Raw genomic sequence first — 25,205 nt, forward strand, 5'->3', positions numbered from 1 at the left:
TGTACTAAAATGAAACCTAGTTCCTCATCAGCCATGTTGACTCGCAGGTTACAGCAAGCTTAGAAATTGCTGATTGAAGAAATGATTTCCAGTTATGCATGACAACCCCCTTTTTTTGGATAGAAATGTTTTGATTTCACTATAAGTGACAGCAGCTCCTTTCGCTGTTGCATTTTAATCATACTAACAAAAACAGCACATATCACATATATTGCTTGATTCCAAAGTTGCCATTACGACAAAGAAACTTTTGCAGAGTATGGTGACCCAAAATCTAAACCCAAATATTTTTAGAGCAAGACTCCACTGTATTTGTGGAATAATATTTAAACAAAATAATTCATAAACGTAAGCAGCGTCCGACATTAAGACTATTTGAGTGGTGGCCCAAGACATTTTGAGGTGACCCTGCCAGATCCTAATCCAACGACCAGACCAACAAGTGGAATGACTGGACCTGTATATATTCATGCTTCAGTATATTATGATAGGTTTAAATGATTTAATATCTAGCATCTTTACATTGTGTTATTTAAGCCTTCAAGAAAACATTACTTCTGGGTAATTACTATTTTTGCTTTTTATTTTTGTGCAGTATAAAATCAAATTGAATAATTAACATTTGCTATTTTCTGGGCTTTATATCTTGTTAAGGGCATTATGCAAGGATTTAACCTGACTATTTATTACATATGGAACGATAGATTTAGTCATACGATCCTGATTATTATATACAACCTTATATAACGATCCTTATTGTATGGTTATCTTTGGAATTAAAGCGGGCAGGAATAGGTGGACGTGTCACATTCTGGCAAATTCGCACTGTTGCACACTAAGAAAACAAAACGGTTACATTTAAAAACATTAATTGCTTTTTACCAATTTCATCCTTCCTCATATCCTTTAGTTTATCAACAGTGAGCCTCTTCTCCTCCAATCGAGTCAGTACAATGTGGCTCAAGTGGGAGAACTGGCGAAGAGGGTGGGCAAAGCCCCAAAGCCGCTTGTCAATGACTTTGCAAAGTGTGAGCAGTCGATAGGTCATGGCCGGCCAACGCTTCCTTAGAGCAATCTCAAACAATGCCCTGACGATTCGAGCAGCATTCTGAAAAGTGGCAAAAGCAGAAGTAAAGAGGAAACGATCAGAAATCGCTTTAATAATAATATCGCCTTTCAATACTTTATTTCTTACCTGTGCAACGTAAGACAGGTCTGAGATGAGGGAGAAGCTGTCAACATCTCCACGGCTTATGTATGTCTGCAACAGAATGTTAACCTTGCCATAGCCGTTTTCCACGCCACCTGCCGCGGGGAGCTCACAGTAGTTGCACAGCATCTGCTCAAGCTCCTCCATCTCTTCATCACGAACCTGCCAGCACAATTCCCGAACATGAGATTATTAGAACTATAATCTGTACACTTCTAGAGGCGGGTAGATCATATCATTCCCCAATGTTAAGATGTCAAATGCTACTGAAGGTGAGTCGGTCGAATATGACCCGCACGGGGCACGGCTGGTATGGGGAGGTTTCTCCTCTCATGTCTACAACGTACACAGTCGCAAATTCAAATGCCGCCTGAGGGCCTTTTTTTTCCCTCTTTCACTGGGTACCTTTGCTTTGATGTAGCCAGGATGAATCTTGTCAACAGGGGAATTCTAGCAGTGATTTTTGTTTTTCTTGATTTTGCTAACGCTAAATATGAGTGATAAACTCTGCCACACAAGCAACGCAATGCCAATTAGTAGGCATAATTTATAGATCAATGGTCAAAGAAGTCAAAAAGACATTCGGGGGTCAGAGCACCTGTTTTGGGGATAGGATGTGCATCTTTTGGTGGGATATTACTGTTTGTTTTGGGGTTTTTATGAATGGTTGAACACATTTATTTTTGTCTAAAAAAACTATTTTGTTTTAGTCTTAGTATTGCCGACTGTATGATTTCCCCTTTGACTGATCGAATTTCTGTCTGAACCATATCGCCTTGGCAAGCTTACCTTGAGCTGTTCAAATTCCTCAGCCTTTGAGACAATACTGAGGATGTCAGCTTCTGTTCGTTGAGAGTTGAAAAGTTCATTGAATGTCTTCAAAGGGGAAAGAAATATATGAAATAACCGGTCAATGAATTAAATATCCTTGCCTATCATACTTGTGGAGGGATGAATTGTAGCGGCTTTTCATCTGCATTTCTCTACCTCTATAGTGTTGTATCTGATGTAGAAGTGGCTGGATGTCCTCCCCAGGTCAGTGGAAGCAAAGTAGCCAGTGCGCTCTTCAAAGCGGATCATCCTGGCTTTGTCGAGCTTCCTACCTGACTCAATGACGAGCTCCTTTCTGTACAGCTCTAACGATGGATCCATCTGAAAAATTCAAAGGCTCGCACTGAACTATTCAAAATCCTAATGATTTCATCAGACAATTCTTTAAAAATATTTCAGAAAAAAGTTTTATTTAATCTCCAAAAAGTCAGATATTTTTTCACAATGTATTACATTTATTCCAGAATAAAATATTGTGGTGACAGGGAACAATGCTGAAATGAAGTGAAATCACCAACCTGCAAGGCCTTATAGTTGATACCATACGCAAGTGGATTAGCCCTCATGCGCACATAGAGGTAAGTGTAACTGAGCCACTTCACCGCCTCATCCACGTTGGTGACTGTGCCCAAAGCAATCTACAGCAGCAAGAGACAAAAGATCATTACAACCATCGGCCTCTGTCACCATCTCATGGGCAGTGGAAGTAAACACAACTCCTCTTCTCCTTATCTGTCCATTGAACTTATTATCATCCTGTAGCTTCGGCAAAAACAGTTCAAGGGGGATGTGTATTACTTGGGGGGCGGAAGTGGGGGTGGTTATGAACCTACCTATGACACTGAAACTTATGAATGAGCAACAATTACATGATAAAATATGTATACTGTAGTTTGACATTGTGAGATTATGTAACAGTTTTTAATGGACAAAATGTCCACTTTTTAATCAGACTTTATTTATGTTGCGCGCACTATATTTAATTTGACTGTCATACAGTGCTGTGAAAAAATATTCACCCCTTCCTGATTATTTTTTGACAGAACCAGTTTGTTGAATTGTATCTTAGGTAGAATGATGAAAAATTGAAAGGCCTGGATTAAATGTGTGATTTCACCTTAATTGTTTTTCCTTAATATCGTCCATTTTACATATCACATAAAAACATACATAGATATTTTCTTTTAGATAAGTATGATCATACTGTATTCAAATTCCATATTTGGCTTTGAATGAATACAACCCAACAAAACTAATAAAAACAACACACTAAGTAATAGTGTAATTTTTTTCCAAAGAACACTTCAAGACTGACCTCAGCATTGAGATTGTCAGACAGGCTGTCAAGAAACTGACTCTCAATTGGATTCTGCTGGGTGAGCAGGGTCAGGTAATGGCTGAGCTTGTCATGGGTGGTAATGATTGTGCCTTCGCCATACTTGTCAAATTGTGGCCGCCCCGCACGACCAAAGATCTGCATCACGTCTAGGATGCCGAGATCCACCAGGGCACCGCGCTTGGCATCATAAATCTGTGTCCCCTGCAACCACAAGACACAGAAACAAATACAACCAAAACTATTTGAGCATAGACTACAGAGTGTGTACATGAAATTATGTACATTATACAGTGGATATAAAAAGTGGCACAGTGACCCATCCACATCCACCTCAACATACTAAGGTCGGGGGGCGGGGGGGTTGAATTCCAGTTAAGACTGTGCGGTGTTTTCATGTTCTCCACCTGCTTGAGTGTTTTTTTTTCTTCCCCCAGGTACTCCAGTTTTCTTTCTCATTCTTCAAAGATGTTTCTTAGTTTATTTGAACTCGAAATTATCGTGAGGTTGAAAAATGAGACCAAGTATAATTTTACCAAATCTTATTCCACCATTAATGTGACCTATAACCTGTACTACACAAATGCAAAAATACAAATTCAAAATAACAGATTGTGTGGTTGCACTAGTATGCACAACCACTTGGAACTGGCGATGTGGAAAACTAACTAATGAGGATTAACTCATCTATTCTTGTAGGCTTTACTTGAATTTGTTTTGCTTATTAGCAGAAGCCTGAAAGTTTCGAGCTAACATTGACTAGTGTTTAGAACTGCTCATATTTCCCTTCACCGTGACCAAGGCCACACATGGGGGGGGGAAACATGCCTAAAACACGATACTGCCATCACCATGCTACACAACAGATAGGATGTTCTTTTGGTGTTGAGCACGGTTGTGATTTTCTTTTTTAACAGTTATTTTTATATAACCTGAAAATATCCCACTGAGATTAAGAACCTCTTTTTATTGCGAGTACTGGCCAAGGATGATTTTGGGGTTATGGCCAAAAAGTGCAACCTTGGTTTTATATTTTCACATAAGCATTTAAGAGATGTGTTGCCCAGTTATTGGCAATGTCACTGCTGTGCCATATGTTCTCCACTTGATGATTACTGTCTTCAGTGAGTTCCATGGTATGTTTAATGCCCTGGAAATTACTTTGTAATCTTCAACTGACTGATATATTTGAACAATGAGATTAATCCCTCTGGTATAATGGAAGCTGTCTGTCTGGAGACCATGGCTTTTGGTGTAAGATGTGGCTACAAAAATGTCAGGAAAAGCCGACAGCAACACCTGAACTTTATTTGGGTTTAATCAGAGTTACTTTTAAAATTGGCAAGTGTATGTTCATTCCCATTAAACATAATTTTGAATGTGACTGGTTTATTCTGAACGACTGCATCCCCAGTTATAAGAGGGTGTGCTCACTTGTGCAATCACATTATCTCCTTCGTGTATTTTCATTTGCACTTTTGAAGAGATTTCCCTCTTTTCATTTGTACAGTTTATGGGTCACAATAATCGAGCAAGAATTGCGTTTTTACATCTCAAAATTTTGACACTTGCACAGGTGTGAGCAGACTTTTTATACCCACTGTAGATAAAAAAAATAAAAACATAAGTAAAAAGTAAACTAAGGAAATGTAAAATCAAAGAACCTTAATTATAACAGCATGAGCTGGCAGGTTCACTCCCCAGGCCAAGGTGGCAGTACAGACAAGCACCTTGAGGTACCCTCTGGAGAACATACTCTCCATTAGATTGCGGTCAGCGCGCAACATGCCTGCATGGTGGATCCCAAAGCCTTCTGGAAACATCTCTTTCATTTGCTTGTTTCTGGAGCGCTGGATCTAAAGAAAGATGGTTAAAAATAAAATTAATAAATTAAAATAATAAAAATATATCACTGTTAATCGGGAAGGAGAAGAAAACAAACGCAGCTGCTTAATTTTGAAAACAATAACGTAAAAATAATACAGATGAGATGGATTAAAAAAGGGTAATAAGATTTCCTATTAACATTGAATCAAACAAACACAACCACACGCACACACAGATTGAAATGCATCAATGATTGACAGGTAGGTTGTGAACTGGTTGTGCTCGGTGCGAGTCCTCATTATGGGACTTTATCTCATTGTGCGGGCATCTAAATTGAGGTTAAAGAACACTAGGACAGCTTTGCACAGTTAAGAAGGGCATAACAACCAGCAGTTGAGCTGAGAGTTTGTGATAAAACAAAGGTCTAGACCACTGTAGATGTGTGTATGCAATGTTGCTTTCAAAAGTTTTTTAATGCATTAGTAAATAATTTCCTTCATAGGACTAATAAAGAAGAATAAAGACGAAGGAGAATATTTTGGTTGTATTAGTGATAGAACACATTGATGGGTGGAAATATGATCATTGCAGCACGAAATTAGTGTCAAAGGGTATTTATGCAACACTGTACATATAATTCAGGCTAAAGGGTGAAACTATAGTACGATATAGAAAATAGCGGGACTTTTGTAGAAAGGAAACAATTAGATTTCTGAAGTTCAAAAACCATGGGTCGTCCAGTTGGGATTGATGTCCAGAGTACTTCAACACATATTCAACACAATCTACACACAGTACACACCTTATCCTCACAGTCTCGAGCCCTGGTATTGGATTTCAGACACACAACAGGATGACCAATTAAACACTAAGCAAAACAAGTCCAATGCTTCTTTTCTTGTCTTCTCCGCATACAGCAAGTTCCAAAGAAAACATGTTTGAAATGTACAACAACTCTCACTCGAGTTGTTTCGAGGGATGGGTATCATTGAGATTTTAACGATACGACTATTAAGTATACTGTTTATCAATGCAGAACTATAAGGGTATTCTTACCAGTACTTTTGTTTGGAAAAGCACCAAACGGATATAACATCAACCCTTCTTTCTGATTGTATTTTAAAATAAATTAACGTGTGTTGCAAATACAACAATGGAAAAAAAAAACAATAATTTGTAGAAAAATAAATGGTTTGAAGAAATCATTATGATAACGTTAAACATCATACAAACAATTAATTAGTGTAAAAGAAAACTAGTGTAGGAGCACATTGTGCGGTGGAGCTCAAGTAGCTTTGCTGAAATTATGACTGAGGGTCTGTCTACCTACGGGTAGCAAGAAAAGGCAAAAAAATAAATAAATAAAACAGGGGAGGTTGTAAAAGTGAAACATCCTAGTGGGTAAATGAAGCCTTCAAAGCGTCAACATATAAAACTTCAAGCTATATGTCCGGAAAATAGGAAATGCACAACAAAACAAATGAGATACAAATGAGTGCATCATCTGTGGCCAAATTATAAGAGACCGCCTAATGGAAAGGGGACTTTCATACCAAAAACCCAAAATGTAAGCCATCTTTAACACTTGAACTGAAAACAAACAAAGCTACAGTAGGCAAAAGAAAAGAATTCATGGAAAGTGGACGACTGAATGAAAGTGAATCTGAAGCGAGCAAGGTGATAATGCTGGAACTTTTGCTGTGTGCTATTCCAGAGCGATTTATGAAGATGACTGCCCGAAAACATGCAAATTTTCACAGTCATTGAGTCGATTTTGGTTGCATGTTAAGTAAATACGGTCATTACATCATCAATAAATTCAAATAAAGTTCAATTGAGATTATGTATGCTTTTCTGATGCCATTCATTGATAGGATGTTTGCAGATGACATCATATTTCAAGATGTATTTTAATAAACAATAATAATTTGCCATGGAGCAAAAATCGTAAAACGCTTCCTTTAAGAAAGACTTGATGCCAACATCATAGCGGCAAATAGTCCAGATCTCAATCCAATCGAAAATCGGTGATGGAAATGAAAGAAATTGTCAAAGAGATGGATGCAAGCTGCAAAGATGAGCTTGTAAAAGTGTTCGCAGGAAGTCGGAGCCAGATGGATGAAGAATACGAAGCTGTTACAACAGCCAGAGGTGGTGGAACAAAGTACAAAGTAGTGGTGTTTATGTTGTGGTGGTTTTTTTCTCAAGGATTCCACTAATTTTGTGCCTTTAAAAAGGAATCCACGACTGTAATAATGCTCTATATGATATATTTGCTTGTAATGTTTGAGCAGTGCGCGGCGTGTCCTGACTTATGCGGATCAACTGTATTTTACCCAGGTGGTTCGGAATCCACTTCAGAGCAAAACCAAACCATTTGTGGTTTTTAATTTCTAGTTTAACACTTTTTGTCGGAACTTTGTATACGCATACATGTTTTTACATGCTCAATGCATTCTCGTGATATGGTTGCAGCCCATATCGCCATCTTCCGTACCGCTTCTCCTCACTACGGTCGCGGGGGGTGCTGGAGCCTATCCCAGCTATCTTCGGGCAGTAGGCGGGGGACACCCTGAACTGGTTGGCAGCCAATTGCAGGGCACACAGAACAACCATCCGCGCTCACACTCATACCTAGGGGCAATTTAGAGTGTTCAATCGGCCTGCCATGCATGTTTTTGGAATGTGGGAGGAAACCGGAGTACCCGGAGGAAACCCACGCAAGCACGGGGAGAACATGCAAACTCCACACAGGATGGCCGGAGCCGGGATCGAACCCACGCCCGATGCTGTCTCTCACTGTGAGGCCACCGTGCCGCATATCGCCATCTTTTGCCGGACAAATCAAAACAATTGCAAACTACTACTCACATAAGCAAAAAGGAGTCCAAATGCCTTATTTCTTCTCAACGGGCAAAAAAAGTGACAACAATGTGAAAAGCATGCTAAAAGATGCAAAATTTAGGGGAAAAAAGGCACCGGACTCGGTTGATACATAATTATTCTTACTGAAAACAACAACAATCTCCAACAAACAGTATTTCTGTGAAGACAAAAATTAAAATGCAGCCTGGTGGGGCGAGTCTTCTCTCAAGTTTGTGCAACAAAGCCATGTGAGATGTGGGGAATGGAAGGGAATTGAAATGCTGCAGTGGAGGCATTGCTTTGATGTGTCTGCGTGTTACAAACTTGATTCTGGGCCCTAATCTGAGGTGAGTCAGCGCTGATGTCGGCTGTGCCATGGCTACATCTGAGATGGCAGTGACCTAAGCTCCTGATCACATCCCATTAGGCTCTGCCACTTGCTGATGCCGCTTCTGCTGAGCTCACTCTGTCCACAGATAACTAGCTGCCAGCTCTATTCATTGTTGATCCTGCTTGCGAGCGTGCAGAGAATCTTAGCTTACAAGTTTATTTACCAGAAAATTTGGCGAAAACTCTAGAACTAACATTACATAGAAAAAAAACAACATATGAACATCTGTGAATATTTAAATAGCGTAGGAAAGAAGCAGCCCTTTTTTTAAGCTACAGGTCATTTAAAACGCTGTGAGTTCAAAATGTAAACAACATGTGTGAAAGTTCTTTTGTGAGAAGCGGAGCTGTATCATTGCATCACAGTCACACATTAATACCAAAGTTGTTATTAGATTAAGTTGAATCGAGGTTTGAGGTCATTTAAGATATTTAAAGTCTGTTTAGGGGTGACAATTCATTTTTGTTAATAACAGGTTAGTTACAGGCGCCTTAACATGTCTGTGACATGTCTATCAAAACTGGGGCTGAAAAATTAATTCCATTTGCAATGTAATCATGATTTGACAAAACGCATTTTGCTAATCACAAAAGCTGCGATTTAAATGGTTATTGAGAAGTGGGGGAGAGGAATGAGCGAGGGAGGTGGAGCAGACAGAGACCAGAGACAGAAATTAAGTATTGCACATAGGCATGAATACTTTTGCAACCCACCGTGAAACGCAATATGCTTAGAAGGCCTGGGCAAATCAAGATTTACATATTTCATATAAACACCTCAATCCGAAGGAAAAAAAAAGGCCAAATACGACTGGAATTTCATTGGGATTCACAGGGATGGTATATTCCTTTTGCCAATCCGAACAGTTCAATCAATGTTATTACACTGCCGTGCGTTCATTTCAAAGGCCTGACTTTACTGGCGACAGGATGTTTTACGCTGATGATCCACGAATGTTGACGAGTGGACCAAAAAGGTTACTCTCTCCTTGAGTTGGGAATAAAAGCTTGCATTGTGTAATAAGCCTGAAGTACCGTCTGATTAAACGGCTTCCTACACAATATGAGAGAGTGCAAGCACTGAAATTCAGATCCACAAAATTGCAGCAGGAAAAACAAGAAGAAAATTTGTTGGTGGAACAATGTCGCAAAAGGCGTTACAAGACTAACAAGCGTGTTTTGTGGTCAGATGTTTACTATATTTTGAAGGGTACAACAATGTTCGAATATATTGGTAAGCATTTGCAAAAGAAGTGTTTTGGGGTCATAGTGATTTATTCGAGATTTAAACTGTAAATATAGCAATTAATCACTCTTGAGGGAGCGGTAATCAGAAAAATTTGGGGTGGAGTTTGTTTCTGTAATCCCCGCATCAATGGTATATTTTTGGTATAGTTGAACTAGATGCAAATGTGTCTGCACTCCAAAAGTATTCCACCTTCTTTTGCAGTACGTGGGATTCTAATTTATCTTTTTTTTTTTAACCCATATCCATATTTATTTTTACATATATGGGCATGCCTTTCAACTGAATCATTCACTTTTCTTTGCCTTGTGGCTCATCACTGTTGATCAATGCACCACCGAGCATGTTGACAGGCTGTCATGGATCTGACGCAATGCTTGGACAGGTGGTGGACTAGTTTCTTAAAAATAGCAGCAAATGAAAGCAAACACATATTAATGAGGTCTGTGTGTTGGTGATGTGAAATCCCCGGGGGGCTACATAATCAGATGCAGTCTGCCTGCATTGGTAACAAAGTTAAAGCTGAGCATCTGAAGAATACACACGGAGATTTTGAAAACACAGACCTCCCTCACAATGAAAGAGAATACACGTTACCGGATAGACGGCACTTCGCCTTTATCATTAATTATTTGAAACTACTTTTTAAGTCAGTTAAAACATTCACAATGTAGCTTACTATCTTATACCTTTCTTTCCTTTTCTAGACTGCAAATTTACAAAAGGGTTACTAAACAGAATAATGTATTGTAATAAGACCATGGGACCACAAGGTGTCTCTTAAACTCCACTCCTCTCAAGGGACCAGAAAGGGAAAAAAATCAATGTAGACAAAGAAGGAAAGGATGGAGTTGAAGGCAGAAGCCTGATAGTCAGCAGAGAAGAAAAGTCGAGCAGGTTCATGCAGACAGCAAGCCTGGATCGAGTCACAATAATTTCTAGTGATCTCAATTTACTTCTATTCACTAACAAGGGGACAACAGGATACAGCAAATTGGAATAAACAAAAATTAAAATATAAACAAAGGCAGTGAACCAATAAATTGCTTTTTGTCACACTTCATGTTAGGTTCGTTAAATTTGATATTGCTTAAAAAAATATATTTGTTCTTTTTTTTTTCTTCTTTAATTGTGCAACTGCACACACGGCAGCCTTTGATATGGAAAACTTCCAAATAGTACATGACTGTAAAACCAGGATAAATAGTTTCATTTTCAAGAATATAAGACAAAAAAAAAAAAAAAAATCAGACAAAGCACCAATTCCAACAAAGTTGGGTCGTTGTGTGTGTTCAATTGAATGCACTACAAAGACAAGAAAATGTATGTTCAAACCTATAAACTTTTTTTATCTTTTGCAAATATTCACACTATTTGAAATTGATGCCTGCAACACGTTTAAAAAAAAAGTTGGGATAGCAGCATGTTTTCCACTATGTTACATCTTCTTTCCTTTTAACAACACTCCCAAGTTTTTGGGGACTGTGGACACTGTTGAAGCCATTGCCGTTCATCAGTTTGACCATTAGTGTAATCAATTCATTCTAGATTGGAAGGGATTTTCAAATGATCGCATTCTATTTGTTTTACAAAAAAATACCAACTCTAATGGAATTGAGGTTTATAGAATTATGAAACCTGGGAAGTGAAAGCATTTCAATAAAACACATCCTCATCCCACTAGTATTCAATTAACGCTCAATGAAAGTCCAAAGACAAGCCAAATATTACAATGAATGTGTCTATGTTATTTCTCTGTAATGCAGCATATGAAGTGTAGACATTACTTAAGCAGGAAATGCCACAATTGGATAATATTACCAGAATGTTGTCACTCGTTTAGCAACAGCTAGATCACAGTTCCACCTCCGAAAACTATATTGCGCAATGACTGATTTTAGTAGTGGCAATAACCGATACAAACTTGTTTAGCAGATTTTCAAACTCTCGTGATAAAACCAATTAAATAACAATAGAAGAGAAAAAAAAAAAGGAAAAGCTGTTTAGACGTGTGTCTTTTAAAGGAGAAAAAAAATAAAACACTAATTTGTATCACTGACCTTAGGTGCTTTAATACCCTGCATATGCATATTGGGGATTAGCACACCTATAAATATTAATGCAGGGCAATTTCCAGAGAGCAAACAAGCGGTGCATTATCTCTGTGTGGGCTTAAAGTGGAATCGCCCTGATGCCCCTTGCTTCACAAGCACATGCCGACCGACAAACACTCAAAGAAAAATTAATGGAGTGGATAATACTCGTTGCACCGAGCTTGGGTTGAGGTAATGTAAACTTTGTGCATATAAATCATACTGAATTCTCTGAGCACATATTTCAGGAACAGTTGCGACAATTGCTTTTGAAAATCTGCTTCAAAGACTAATCAGGCGATGAGGCACCGTTTTTAGTCGGCCGACATAATCTCCTGTCTCTATTTCCAGCTTTGGAAAGCAAGAAAAGTGATCTGATTTGTATACATATCCCTTTTAAATAGAGAGGAGATTAGCAACACATCAATCATGGCTCAGCCTGAGGGAATGAAGGAAAAATTTTCCTAAATTTATCACACTGGCTTCTGATACAAGTGATTGAAATATGGGAATTTGAGCTCGACAGACTGTCCTCTGTGGGAGAGCAAAGCTCCACCTGTGTCCCCTCTTACACGGCATAGAATATGAATTACCCGATTGCAATCACTCTTTCTCCATTGCGTTGACACATGCACACATACGGAACATAGGCAAGCGCACATCTACACGCACATTGTGGCACTAACAAACAAACATACTGCATAGAAATCTGATTTGCTTTGCACCTGTTTTTCACACTGGCCGTAGTCTGGACCCTGGTCTGGTTGAAAGACACATGTTTCTCCATGGTTCTTCGCCATCTCAATTAGCCCCATGGCTGTCCTGACGGTAGCGTTACGAGCATGGACGAACACCATTACCTGTGGCATTAAATGACATATTTAACACATTTTGTTTAATATGTCTTATATAATTTGATAGCTAGTGCAATCGTTAAAATGCATTTCTTCCATGAATCTGTTTTTGTAACCAAAAACAATTGCATATTAAGGTAATCTTTTCCTTCTCATTGAAGTACAACTACAAACTACAACAGAAATTATTTTGGACTGCCTATTTGAGATAAAACTTTACTTTTGGATACCATAAGATTGTGCAAATTATCATAATTGTGGCTGGTCAATGTGTATGTGACACTAAATTGGACATTCATGTAATTAAATGCAACTTCTCCAAAATGGGTGACAAAATTACCTGATGACCAGCTTTGACTTGTTTGACAACTTTGTTATAGCAAACCTCCTCCATGTCATGAATTTGCTGGATCTAAGCAGAATAGAAGAGAATCACTATTAGTTTCATTCAAAATGTCTTGTCGTGTCATGTTGTTTTTAATGTCAGCATTTCAGACAGTTTGAGGAATCAAAAAATGCTGCATGTCATTGCACAGCTAAATACTGTATGTCATTGTGATTTATGGATTTATTCTTGCGATACACAGTAGCTCACAAAATCCCTCACATCTAAGCAACTGTTAACTTATATCCTCTCAAGGGATAATACAAGGGGGAAAAAGTACTTTAGAGGAGTCACTTCACACCTTGTAGAGCAATATAGATTTGCTATCCAATGAAAATTACTCAACATTGTCATTTCCGTCAAAATAACTGGCATACTGGTACATACCTAACTACACAGCTCAGTTTCAATTTCCGCACTGTTTCCCAAAAGACGGCACCCTTATTTGCAATATGGCCTGGCACGATTTGGACATTTGTGTAATCAATGTGAGGTAATTAACTTGTGTTGACACCTATTTCTAGAATAAAAACTGTATTTTTAGTAATTTTTAAGGGACAATAAATCTTTACTGTCATACAGACAGTACAATGAGTATTCTAAGTTAGTATCGTCCCTTGGGAAAATATTAACTGGTTTCTGACATGTGAGTGAAGTATTGTTGTTAGATACTACATTCTCCTCTGTCGATATAGCTAGACCATGTTTCAGATCAATGCTAAAAAAAAAAAATAAACACTGATACAATTGTTTCCCAATAATTGCAATCAGAGCTCTTTTACCTTGTTCGTCGATTTGATGCCAACAAAGGTCTGTCCGAGTGGCACTGGTCTGAAACGACTGTCGAAGAAGAAGAGGCCAATATACGGGTTGACATGCAAGAAGGTGGCCACATCGAGATAGTTGGGAAGAGTGGCTGATAATCCCAGAATCCTAATCATACTCTGGGTGGACTCCACCTGGTAGGACAAAGCATTAAAAAACACAAAGTTTCCAGAATGAGGGAATAGAAAGTGTGACTGATTTGGTCAATTAATAGTTCAATAAACATGCAAAACCTGAATCACATGCAGCAATGATGTGTCATTTAGGTAATTATTAAGTAATTATACACCCTGGCATACATAGTACCACAATGGGGTAATTGGAAATTTCTTTTCTGATGATGAAAATATAAAATGTAGGACTCTGAAACATTTACAGCTTACTGATGATAATAATGTGGTCTTATACCTGTCTGATGGTCCGGGCCACAAGGCTCTCCAGGACTGGTCCTCGATCTTCATGAAGAAGGTGAACTTCATCCAAGATTAGGAGACGTACAATCTGGGAGAGAGCATTGTCTCCAACACTCTTTCTTGTCACAACATCCCACTTCTCAGGGGTGGTCACTAACATCTGGTGAAACATAGAAAAAGATTTACGCAATCTTCCATGACAGATATTCATTTACCAGTAAAATATTTACGCTGATCATGATCTACTTGAGAACATACTTTCCGACTGTGTATGGGCATCTAAGCATTTAGGTACCTGTGTTCGGAGAATCTCCCCTTTGGTTAGCTGCATGTCGCCAGTGAGTTCTTTGACAGTGATGCCCAGTGGCTCCAACCGTTTACTGAAGTAGGTGGTCATCTCAGCTGCCAAAGCCTTCATTGGAGCAACATACACTATCTGCAGAAGCAAAAATAAGTAGCGTTCATAGCATGACAGAATAAATGTAGAAGATTAGACACCACCTCTGTGATTCAATTCTGAAGTGCACACACTGTTTAATGCAGAAGGAGGAGGCCAGCTGTCCTTTTTTTAGCCTTTTAAGCCTGTTTTAGCAGCATTATTTGATTGGGACAGAGGTAGCTCAGAGGTACCGGAGCTAGTCCGTTAAGGCATTTAAAAAGACTTCCATTATTTTAAAATGTATATAATTTGTGAATTATAAAACATTGTTTTTAGATGTTTCAATGATAAAATGTGATCTGCTTTTGGTATTAAACCTTCAAGGCTCGTAAAGTGTTCGGGTGGCTCAATTAGGACTTGCTTTCTGGAAAATGTGTGCACATTCAAGAGTCAAGTATTTCCTCATAAGCTTTAAACAGTTAATGCCTGCTCTGACAGTTTTACACGTTTTCGTGGCATGACTTTTGACATAGAACTGTGAATTTAAACAATTCCCAACTATTTCTGCTCTGACACCTTTAGTGGGCCGCTGCAAAGTATTATTCAATAAAGCAGGTTCTCTCAAGGAAAAAAATATTCAATGTCTAGCTTGTAAAATATACAACCTGTTACACTTCTTTTTAGTATTGAACGAGCGTGATTCTCCTTTTAATTCTCTTTTTCCACCTGTTATTATTTAATGCCCCGCCTACCAAACAAAGACAGCTGGAATCAACTCCAGCACACATTGAAAAACTGGTAGCATTTGTGTCCATTTTGCTCGTAGTCTCAATCCATCATTGCGTTCGTACTGTACCTTGAATTCATCCTTTTTGATGACACTACCAGGTTGTATGTGTTGCCGAATCTCATGAAGGACAGTCAACATGGCGATGTTGGTCTTGCCAGCACCAGTTGGGGCGCAGATTAGAAGGTTTTCGTTGGTGTTGTAAGCAGTCTCAAACACCAATGACTGAATTCTGTTAAGACGTTTCATTCCTTTGAATACCAGTTGTCCAATCTGGATCAAATGGTGCACACAAACACACAAACCCACACACAATTTTGTCAAAATTACAATATTTCTAATAAATCCTTTTGAAATATAGCCATCCATTATCTGAAATGGTGCTGGAGCTTATCTCTGCAGTTTTCGGGCAGCATGACTAATAGCAAAAAAACTAAAACCTTTTTGAGTTTTCGTTGATTAAAACTACCACATATAAAGAAGTCTAATAAGAATTTCTGTCCAAAAGACAAAAACATAAACTTATACAATACAATACAGCTTTATTCATATAACAGCTGGAGCTATAAGAAAGCACTTTCCATTATGCCAAAAACAACACAGCTGCGTACCAAATAAGTAGGAGACACAAATTAATTACTCCCTAAGCAAGTGAATCGACAAACACAGAGATGCCCCATGCCATCTTACCTCATCCAGTTCGGAAATGTAAATGGGTTTCTCTTCAAAGCCAATAGGCATTGGTTCATTGGGTGGAATGTCCACCTCTTCATACATTTTAGTATTATCTCTCTGGATTCCCTCAGGAAGCATCATCTGGATGAAAATAACACAGGAAAACAATATTGTATAAAAATAAATACATAAAACATTTGTCAAAAATAGATGTCAGCCCTAACTAAAGAAAAATTGTGTTCCTCAGTGTGATCTTTTTTTAATCAGTCTGTTGAGGAAATAATGTAAAGGCTATTGTCAAAATTAATGCTTAATTAAAAGCCCAATTGGAACCAAATCATTAAACAATAGGATGTAAGTAATTTTCCTCTGCTTTATCACAGTTCATCATTCATGCACACCTTTTCATGTTTTTTTTTTTAATGCAATTTGTTTCCCGGGTTTCTACAGTATACTTACTCAAATGCCCACTCATGTGGGAAAGGGAAAGGCACGGTCGCTGATGCATTTTTCAGACATTTAATGACATTGACATTTAAACACAGACTTACCCATATGTACCGTGAACATCTTTTTTTTTTTTTTTAATAATCAAAGATACTATCAATGTACATCAATTTGGACATTAAAAGTTTCACAAGCAGTGTGATATGAGAGAATATTTGAATATGTCTGGATATGCCTATTTATTAGCATATGTAGCTCATAATTTGGTAAAAAATGCTCACCCTGGTTCCTCCAACAAACGCAGGTGTCTTTGTGGCATCTGCATAACTATCATAGACATTTGGGTATTTAATCCGCTCATACACTCTCTCTCTAGAAAGTGCAGGTTCATGGCGTGCAGTCAAAAGTGCCTGCTCCCTGCGCAAAAGGACAACATAATTCACAATTACAAAAAAAAGCAACTGTTTGTTTATGAAGTAGCTTATTACAATGAGGAGCGAAGACAAAACACTACAACATTCGTAGTCCCATTTTTACAATCTATGATATATGAAAAGGTACTGATGTGTCAGTTGCCTAAAAATGCAGCATATTTTCAGATTTAACAAGAGCACATGTAGAGAAAGGGACAGCAAAGACAGAAGAGGAAAGAAAGAAGATGAACAAAAAAAGTAGAGATCTGATATACCGCTGGGCTCTCATCTCTTTTGGGTCAAAGTTCATGAGAGCATCTGAGTATTCCACATCATCAGTTCCTTTCGCCCTCTTTTTTTCTCTCTTCTCCTCCCTGCGGAATATCTTCATCAAATGCTTTTCCTGTTCGGAGTGAATGGTCACCTGACAGCCATAAGTGGGCCTAGTAACTTCGTCACTGACTTTTCTGACATAATCTGGAATGAATAAGGTTACAAAGTTGATTTTCCACAACAATAAAAAATTAAATTAGTCCTTGATAATTGAAAATAAATATGTACTGTAAATGTGACACACCAATTGAGAAGAATATTATTCAGAATCAAAATCAGAATGCCCTTCATTGTCATTGTACTCGGTGTACAAGGAGATTGGAGGATTATTGACAGCATATCCAAATTTGAATGATTTAAAAAGAATGCATTGTATATAAAATGAGGCGTCAAAACCGTGAAAGACCAAACCGTTGATTTTGCTCTCAAAAAAAGTGGGTGAATACACTGAATGCACTGAAAACATGGCTCAGTTGTCAACGGTCAACCAAAAACCACATCATCTAGGAAAGGAAAACCTTACCAACTTGATTCTGTGTAAACAAGACGGCATAGGCTTCACTCCCATACAAGTGAGACAAGTAAATATGGCTTTACAATTAGTAACCCATTCGCGTTGGAACTTGTAGCATGTATTGTGTGTGCGAGTCAGAGCTCGACAGCTTACATAGAGACAAGCTAACGTTGGCACTCACATTCACACATAATAGCAAATTACCTTTCAATTGGTATTGGTGGTGGACACTAAAAAAAAAAAACTTTTACTGGTCTAGTAGAGGAAACAAATAATAATAATAATAATAATAATAATGGCAAATAAGTACAAATAAATTAATTAATCAAATATGGTAATCGTGCCAAGCACAAGTGGCATTGAAGTTCAAGTGCAGTGCCGCAGTCCATCTGTTTAAGGCACAACAGCTCAATAAAAGTCAGATTTGCTCCTGACAACAGATGAGATGTGATGATTGCACTGAAGCTTGCGCTGATTGACTGAATGATTTCTACTTTATCTCATCAAGAGACTCAACCTGCTCTTTCCATCTTGCTGCGACCTGGATCGTGACACTAGTATTCCATACACCAGTGCCCCCCCACCCATTAGCCTCATTTAAAAAAAAAAGAAAAATTGTCACAAAACAAAGTTGGGTGCAAAGCAGCTCATATTTCGCCTCTGTTTGGAGAGTTCATCTTTCGTCTCGACAAAACTTGAAAATGTAAAATGTATAAGTCTACTGAAGTGCAGTAATGAGCAGGTGAAGACCACTCCAGGGTTTGTCCAGGATCATTTACTACAAAGTATCTTCATGCCCAGTTCTACAGCCTATATGCTGTTTAGACCCTGAATTAGCACACTAAACTAATAGAACTTTGGAAAGGTCCAAAAATGGCTGAAAGCTTATTTTCTCCATTCAACCAGGCTTGTGGAGTCATAATTAAAAAGACTTTGACTATGTTCATTTCTTTTCTTAGTTTTTTTAGTGTATTCAGAAATTTGGAAAAACAACAAGAATATTTGTTTCATGGTGTCATTATGGAGTGTTGTATGTAGAGATTTGAGGAGAAGATTGAATTTATTCCATTTTGGAATAAGGCTGCAACATAAAACTTGGAAAAGGTGAAGCACGGTGAATACTTTCTGCAATCACAGCAAAGGAAAGAAATTTTTTTTTTGTATTACCTTGTAAATAACCTGATTGTGGCTGTGAAAGTGGTGGGATGTTTAGCAGGGAGTCAACAATAACTGTTCTTTGCTGCAGAAGTGTGGAGATCATTTCTAGACCTTCTGGGCCAAGCAACTCAAATAACTAGATGGACAAGGAAACAAAGAAACAAATGAGTTGCTGTGAGCCAAAAACACAGTCATCCATAACATACGCAGCAAATAGACAAATTAAAATTCGGGAGAAAATTGCAAACTCCACCCAGCATCTGCACTGGAAGACAGATGTGCTATCCAGTTGTCCTGGGCAGTTTAAGAGTTTGATAAAAAATAAAAAAAACATTTCTTAATGTATAATTGCAAGGAGTTTATGGAATTCATCATGTTTCATAACATCATCAAAAGATTCAGAGAATCTGGTGAAAAAGCTGAGAAGGTTGAAAACAAACATTGAATGTCCATGACAATCGATCCCTCAGGCATCACAGCAATAGAAACGAGCAACATTGTGTAAAGGACAATGGGACAAGTTGGGCTCGGGAATACTTCAGAAAACCATTGTATAATAAAGAGATGGAAATTTTGGATAGATTTTTTTTTTTTTATAAATCTTGTTCATAAATAAATTGGAAAAATATGATAGATTAATCGATTATTAAAATAATTGTTAGTGAGCAGCTCTAAAATTGAAAAATGTGCAGCTCATTCACGTGGTCGGTATGAAACCCTGATCAGAAAAACCCAAATATACAATACAAGCATTGTGAGCTATACTACTCGAGAAAGGCAAGTCCGTGATGGGTTGTTAATATCGCTACAGTCTCCACTTTATAAATAGGCTGAAAAGGGACACGCAAGGGTCATGCAGCAACGTTTAAATTCCAAAATTCAACCTGGCGCCAAACAACTCAGAGAGTGGTGTAAAGACTCAAGAGCGCAGCCACAGGTCTGCTGCCATCTTCTAGTGAAATATAAAATAGCTTTGTTTGTAACCCGGGCCGGGTTTGGACATGCCTGGTTTAGAATGCAAAACATATGAAAATCTGTGCCACAAAAAAAAAAAAAAAAAGCCTTGATGTCAGACTCAGTGTATTCAGCTCATGAACAGATAATTCTGTTGTTCACCAGCTACTGATCGTTAGTAATAATCAATGCAGACTGTTTTAACAAACAATACAACTGACCCAAAACTAAACATCATGGACCTTCTGTCTTAAATGAGATTTTTGAAAAAAACATAATACCTCATTCTGCAGCTCATCATTGCTTTTATGGGAGGCAAGCATCTCAAATAGTGAGGTGCACAGGTCCTCTGGGCTAGAAGATATCATATTTCCGTCCTTCAGATATTTATCCACTTCTGTCCTGAGGATAGTTCCATTCACCAGAGATCTTTCTGTGAAGAGGCTCTCTCCCTCGTTGACAACATTCATCCTACTTTGTTGATTGTTTAGGAAGTTGGTAAAGTCCAAGCTCATGTTCTGATCTTGAATGCCAGAACAGGGTAGTTCTTCCAGCGGATCAAGTATGTAGCACTCATGGGAGAAGGCAATGTTGCGTCCAAAAGAAGAGCCTTGTTGAGGTTTGTGTCGGGAGCAATAGGACTGGATAAATTCCTCAATTCTGGAATCTTTGAGTGAGTCCATCAGTCGTGCCACACAAGTGAAAGAATTTTCAGCAGCAGATGAGGGAAAAGGGCCAAACATCTGCTTGATAGCCCGAGTCTCCTCTGTGCCCACATGGTCTTTGTTGTAAAATGTCTCAAGCAGAAAGACAGCAGCATGTTCAATTGCATCTTGACCATTATCGCTCCCCACTGAAAATCAGACGAAAATTATAAATAATGATTACATACAAAATATCGCTCCAGTTTTTATTTGACATACAGACACACATTTCTTGTAATTTCTGCATCCTAAAAAGGATTGGTGTGACTGATTAATGTGAAAGCAAAACCTCTGTGATGTGACAAGAATGCGCACAAAGCACAATGTCGAGTGACATGCACCAAAAAAAATCGTACACGGCCAAGTTTATAGAAGTTGATGTGATCCTGCATGTAGGAGCTCATTATATGATCTCATAACGCCATCTTAGCAAGGCGGGAGGATGTAAAAATATTTTGGGGAACTGAGGCAACACTCCTCAATCTCTTCATTTCATGGCGACATCTACTAAATATGACATCACATCTTTGCCGTGCGTAACAAATGAACCGTCTCTATGAATGAACAACTACTATGACCACAAACATCCACTTTCTTCTTCAAGATCCAGGTGAGATTAAATTAAGGTCAAATGTGAAGACAACACTATTATTCATAAAAAACTTGATTGAGCTTCAAGGATGATTGGTAGTAGTCTCCCGAACACTGCCCAATATTCAACTTTTGATGACGGTTGTGAACGGATGAGTGTACATTTTGTACTTGAATTTGGGATAAAAAAAACTGAATTGTATTGTTTACACTGCATGAAAATATCAGATATGTGTCCTGTAGTATTAACAAAGCCTTAGATGCAGACTGTAATAAAAATCTGGGATTTGTAAAATACAGTGGAGCCCTGCTATTCACGGGTGAGAGGGACCAGGCCAGAGTGAAAATATGCAAATAGTCAAAGCTTAATATAATTGTAATGAAAAAAAAATCTCTAAATATAAAATACCACTACTACTACGACTACTACTACTACTAATAATAATAATAATATTAATAATAGTAATAAGTGGGAGATCAGGTTATAAGTAAATAAATCAGTAAATAAATAAATAAACAAACGTAAATAAGCGAGGAGTTTTCACAAAAAATGGGGAGTAGTGGCACACAGTGCTAGGCAGTGAAAGAACTTAATGCAAAATGTCATTAATATTAGATAAATGACAAGACAACAATGTTTTAGCCAATAACTTGAATACACACAATTGAAACATGCCAGCCTTTAGCAATGCTGCTGAACATTTGTTGGGAAAAAGTGCTGAAAGATGTTTTTGCCTTTTCTGTGATATCTGCTTCCTTGACTTAGCTATGCCTCAATTTATGAGACCATGAGATTTTTTTACTTCATGTTATGAGAAATGTTTGAGCAAGTGGGCTTCGGACACTCAACTGATCGAGCTAAGTAAACAAAATGGTGCAATTAAGGTGGAACCTCTTAGTGGAACAAATCCATTAAGAACATTTGCCGAAAAGGATTACTTTCGCTTGCATGAGTGCGTGTATGCGTGCATGTGTATGTGTGTTTCCTGCATTACCTATCTGTTTGGCTGCAAAAAGAAGGCTCTTTAATTCCTGATGGACAGCATGTTGCTTCATTTTGTCCTGATGATCAGTACAGAAGTGGAAAATCTTCTGCCATGTAAGCCCTTCTCTTGCAAACAGCTCCTGTCTCTTCAAACGTTTGGCCTAACATAAAAAAAATAAATAAATATATATATAAAATTAAAAAAAAGAATTCAATTCCTGAAAAATTAGTTCCACTGCAGTCAGCTTTATCACAAGCTGCCACCATATATTCACTGTTGGCGTAAACATTTTACATTCTAGATCAATTTTACGAAAAAGCCACGTATACATAACTTTTTGTGGCGAGTGTACAAGTTCGCCGTTGATTCTCAAAATGTTAACACACTTTAAAAATGCAGAAAAATGATATGAACCATTGACATGTGTTGATAAAGTGTGAATGTTGATGAAGTCCTGATGTTACAGTCATACATGAACAGAAATTTTAATATGACTTCTTACAACTAGTTCAAGGTTTTTACAACTGAAATTACATTGAACAAAACTGTGGTTAGCATCATGTGACCCATGACAAGCATTCCATTTTTCAGTAAGGCACATTTGAAAAATGAATTAGCCACTCCAGATCTAAATTTACAATCGCTTGCAATTTTCTATATGCGCTTATGCATGTTACACAACAATAACAATAATTGTAATGGTATACTTAACCGGCATATCACCAAGAACGTGAGAATTTGTAAAACACTCGTAGTGTAGATAAAGCGCAATGTAAGTGCACGCCTTAATATTCGCTCAATGAGCTATCAGGGCTAAAAGAAAATTGTTTTTCCAATGTTCAACTTACCTTGAGATCACAGAGCTTCTCATCGAAGTCCTCCTTCCTGGTGACATTAGAGAAGGAGCGGAGAGCTCCTGTCAGCCGCGGAGGAGACATACTACACACACAACGTCTTCCAAATGCCGATGTACAATATCCCTGTTACAGAGAAACATAAGAGAGCAAGATGTACAGTCATTTTGACGTCCACGCACCTCTAATACAATTTAAGTACTGTTTTTGTCAGGTGTTTCACTATCCAAACAAACTTCGACACAAGCTAATGTTAGCTCGAGAGGCTGACTGTCACCTCCTCGTCTGTACTAGAACGTATTTAGCATTGCAAACCAAAAATGTGACGACAAAAGAGTAACAGACCGTATCGAAACTGTCACATTTCATATATCGACACATACGTGGCTAAACACCTTCAACTGTGGTCCACCAGTAACCAGTGAGTGGCCGACCTGCTGGAAGGCAAGCACATGTCAACAAAAGTTCCACCGCGCGAAGAATTGTGGGTGTAGTAGTTTTTTTTTTTACATTGGCTTTGGAGATGATCGAACGGGAAAGACTACATTATCCAGACGTCTACGTATACTGCGTCACACGAGGATCAAAAAAACATTCGTTTTGTACTCTTGAAAAACGGAATAAAAAGAGAAATATTATTTATGCAGCTAAGGATAATGATCACTAGACATTTCGTATGTTAATTCACTATATAGTAATGTAAATATAATTCACTATATAGCAATATATATATATATATATATATATATATATATACATATATATATATATATATATATATATATATATATATATATACATATATATATATATATATAAGTATGGCCCGCTCAGCACAAAATCTGCAAATATAATTTTAAAGAGTTTGTTTCACTTTGTCTCAAAACAGCTTACCTTAACTAGAATCCCACATTGTATTTTATCCAAATGTCCTCGTTGATGTTATTGTGAAAAGCGAAAGTCAAGCCATGATTATTGGTCCTACAAAATGATGATCGTAAGAGGGACATATAACTCCAATTTGGCCTTCCTTCACTGAGTCCCTGTTGTCGCACCATTACACAGCACCTGTGAATTATGTAATTGATTTTAAAATACTTTTATTTGTTTTCACATCTTTAAATGTTTTTTCCCTCTCTGAGCTCCTCCACCCCTTCGCAACTGCTCAGTGCCTTAGGTCAGCGGACCACCTGCTACTGAAGGTACCGAGATCTAAACAGAGGTTCATAGGGGATCAAGCCTTTTTCCACATCCCTCCAATGTTTCTAAATCATAGGGAGGCATCAAGGAAGCATCCTAACCATCAGCCCGAGGCACCTCATCTGGGTCCTCTCCATGTGGAGAAACAATGACTCTCCTCTGAGCACCTCCTGGATGGCCGAGCTTCTCAACCTATTTTTTAGAGTCTGCAGGAAACTCATTTCTGCCACTTGTATAGGTGAAGGTGGGAACATAGATTGGCCATAACAGGGGCTTTGCCTTTCGACTCAGCTCCTTCTTCACCATGAGAAAGAGATACAGAATCTTCATCATAGCAAATGCCACGTTGATCTCCCACTCTATTATTCTCTAACCCATGAGCTAGAACCTGAGATACTTATACTACTGCACTTGGGGCAGGATGTCATCCCCAACCAGGAGAGGGCACTTCACCTTTTTCCAACTGAATTCATGGTCTCAGATTTGGAGGTGTTGATTAGGAGGTTGTTTTTCATGTCTGCTTAGTGAGGGATAGGATGGCACCCTAACAGCCTCTATACTCCAGAAGTTCTATGCATGAGTGGTGTCCACTGGACCAGGGGCATTGCTGCGAGAAACCTCTGCAACCAGAAACCACTGCAAGCACAATGAGTACACGCACACGCTTGCATGCTCACACACACTTGCACAGACACACACGTAGGCACACCCCGACACACGTGCACGTACACAAACACCCACACACACGCACCACTGAAGGGTATAGCTTGTAGAAAACAATACATCAGTTTGAGTCTTATCTATGTGAATTTCTCATGTTTGTCTTGTCATCCTTAATATTATTGTTCCAACACAAACCTCAAATGAATATTCGGTCGTTGACATTACCATGGGCAAAGTAATATGACCTGAACCGCAAAGGAAAACTTCAGTGT

At 38.2% G+C, this 25,205-nt stretch overlaps 1 protein-coding gene across 2 annotated transcripts in view; it reads right to left on the reverse strand.

Annotated features, from left to right (window-relative positions):
- Positions 1–23,535, reverse strand: part of ascc3 (activating signal cointegrator 1 complex subunit 3) — a 46,351-nt gene extending 22,816 nt beyond the window's left edge. Inside the window, exons 1-21 of one of the 2 annotated variants that reach the window (XM_088307071.1) lie at positions 23,454–23,535; positions 23,065–23,196; positions 22,226–22,376; positions 20,217–20,788; positions 18,991–19,117; positions 17,252–17,453; positions 16,845–16,980; positions 16,132–16,257; positions 15,511–15,714; positions 14,571–14,711; positions 14,271–14,435; positions 13,820–13,996; positions 12,993–13,064; positions 12,524–12,658; positions 5,042–5,233; positions 3,357–3,581; positions 2,560–2,679; positions 2,198–2,362; positions 2,000–2,086; positions 1,196–1,372; positions 883–1,108 (exon numbers count right to left, since the gene is read on the reverse strand). In XM_088307071.1, coding sequence (XP_088163197.1) covers positions 883–1,108; positions 1,196–1,372; positions 2,000–2,086; positions 2,198–2,362; positions 2,560–2,679; positions 3,357–3,581; positions 5,042–5,233; positions 12,524–12,658; positions 12,993–13,064; positions 13,820–13,996; positions 14,271–14,435; positions 14,571–14,711; positions 15,511–15,714; positions 16,132–16,257; positions 16,845–16,980; positions 17,252–17,453; positions 18,991–19,117; positions 20,217–20,788; positions 22,226–22,376; positions 23,065–23,154 — 3,490 coding nt within the window. In that variant the 5' untranslated portion in view covers positions 23,155–23,196; positions 23,454–23,535. The remainder of the gene's footprint in view (positions 1–882; positions 1,109–1,195; positions 1,373–1,999; positions 2,087–2,197; positions 2,363–2,559; positions 2,680–3,356; positions 3,582–5,041; positions 5,234–12,523; positions 12,659–12,992; positions 13,065–13,819; positions 13,997–14,270; positions 14,436–14,570; positions 14,712–15,510; positions 15,715–16,131; positions 16,258–16,844; positions 16,981–17,251; positions 17,454–18,990; positions 19,118–20,216; positions 20,789–22,225; positions 22,377–23,064; positions 23,197–23,453) is intronic. The other variant, XM_088307072.1, reaches the window with a different exon arrangement.
- Positions 23,536–25,205: the final 1,670 nt, after the last annotated feature.

The sequence above is a fragment of the Idiotropiscis lumnitzeri genome, chromosome 10, assembly GCF_059441095.1.
Source record: "Idiotropiscis lumnitzeri isolate Australia: NSW breed Sydney's pygmy pipehorse chromosome 10, RoL_Ilum_1.0, whole genome shotgun sequence".
NCBI lineage: Eukaryota > Metazoa > Chordata > Actinopteri > Syngnathiformes > Syngnathidae > Idiotropiscis > Idiotropiscis lumnitzeri.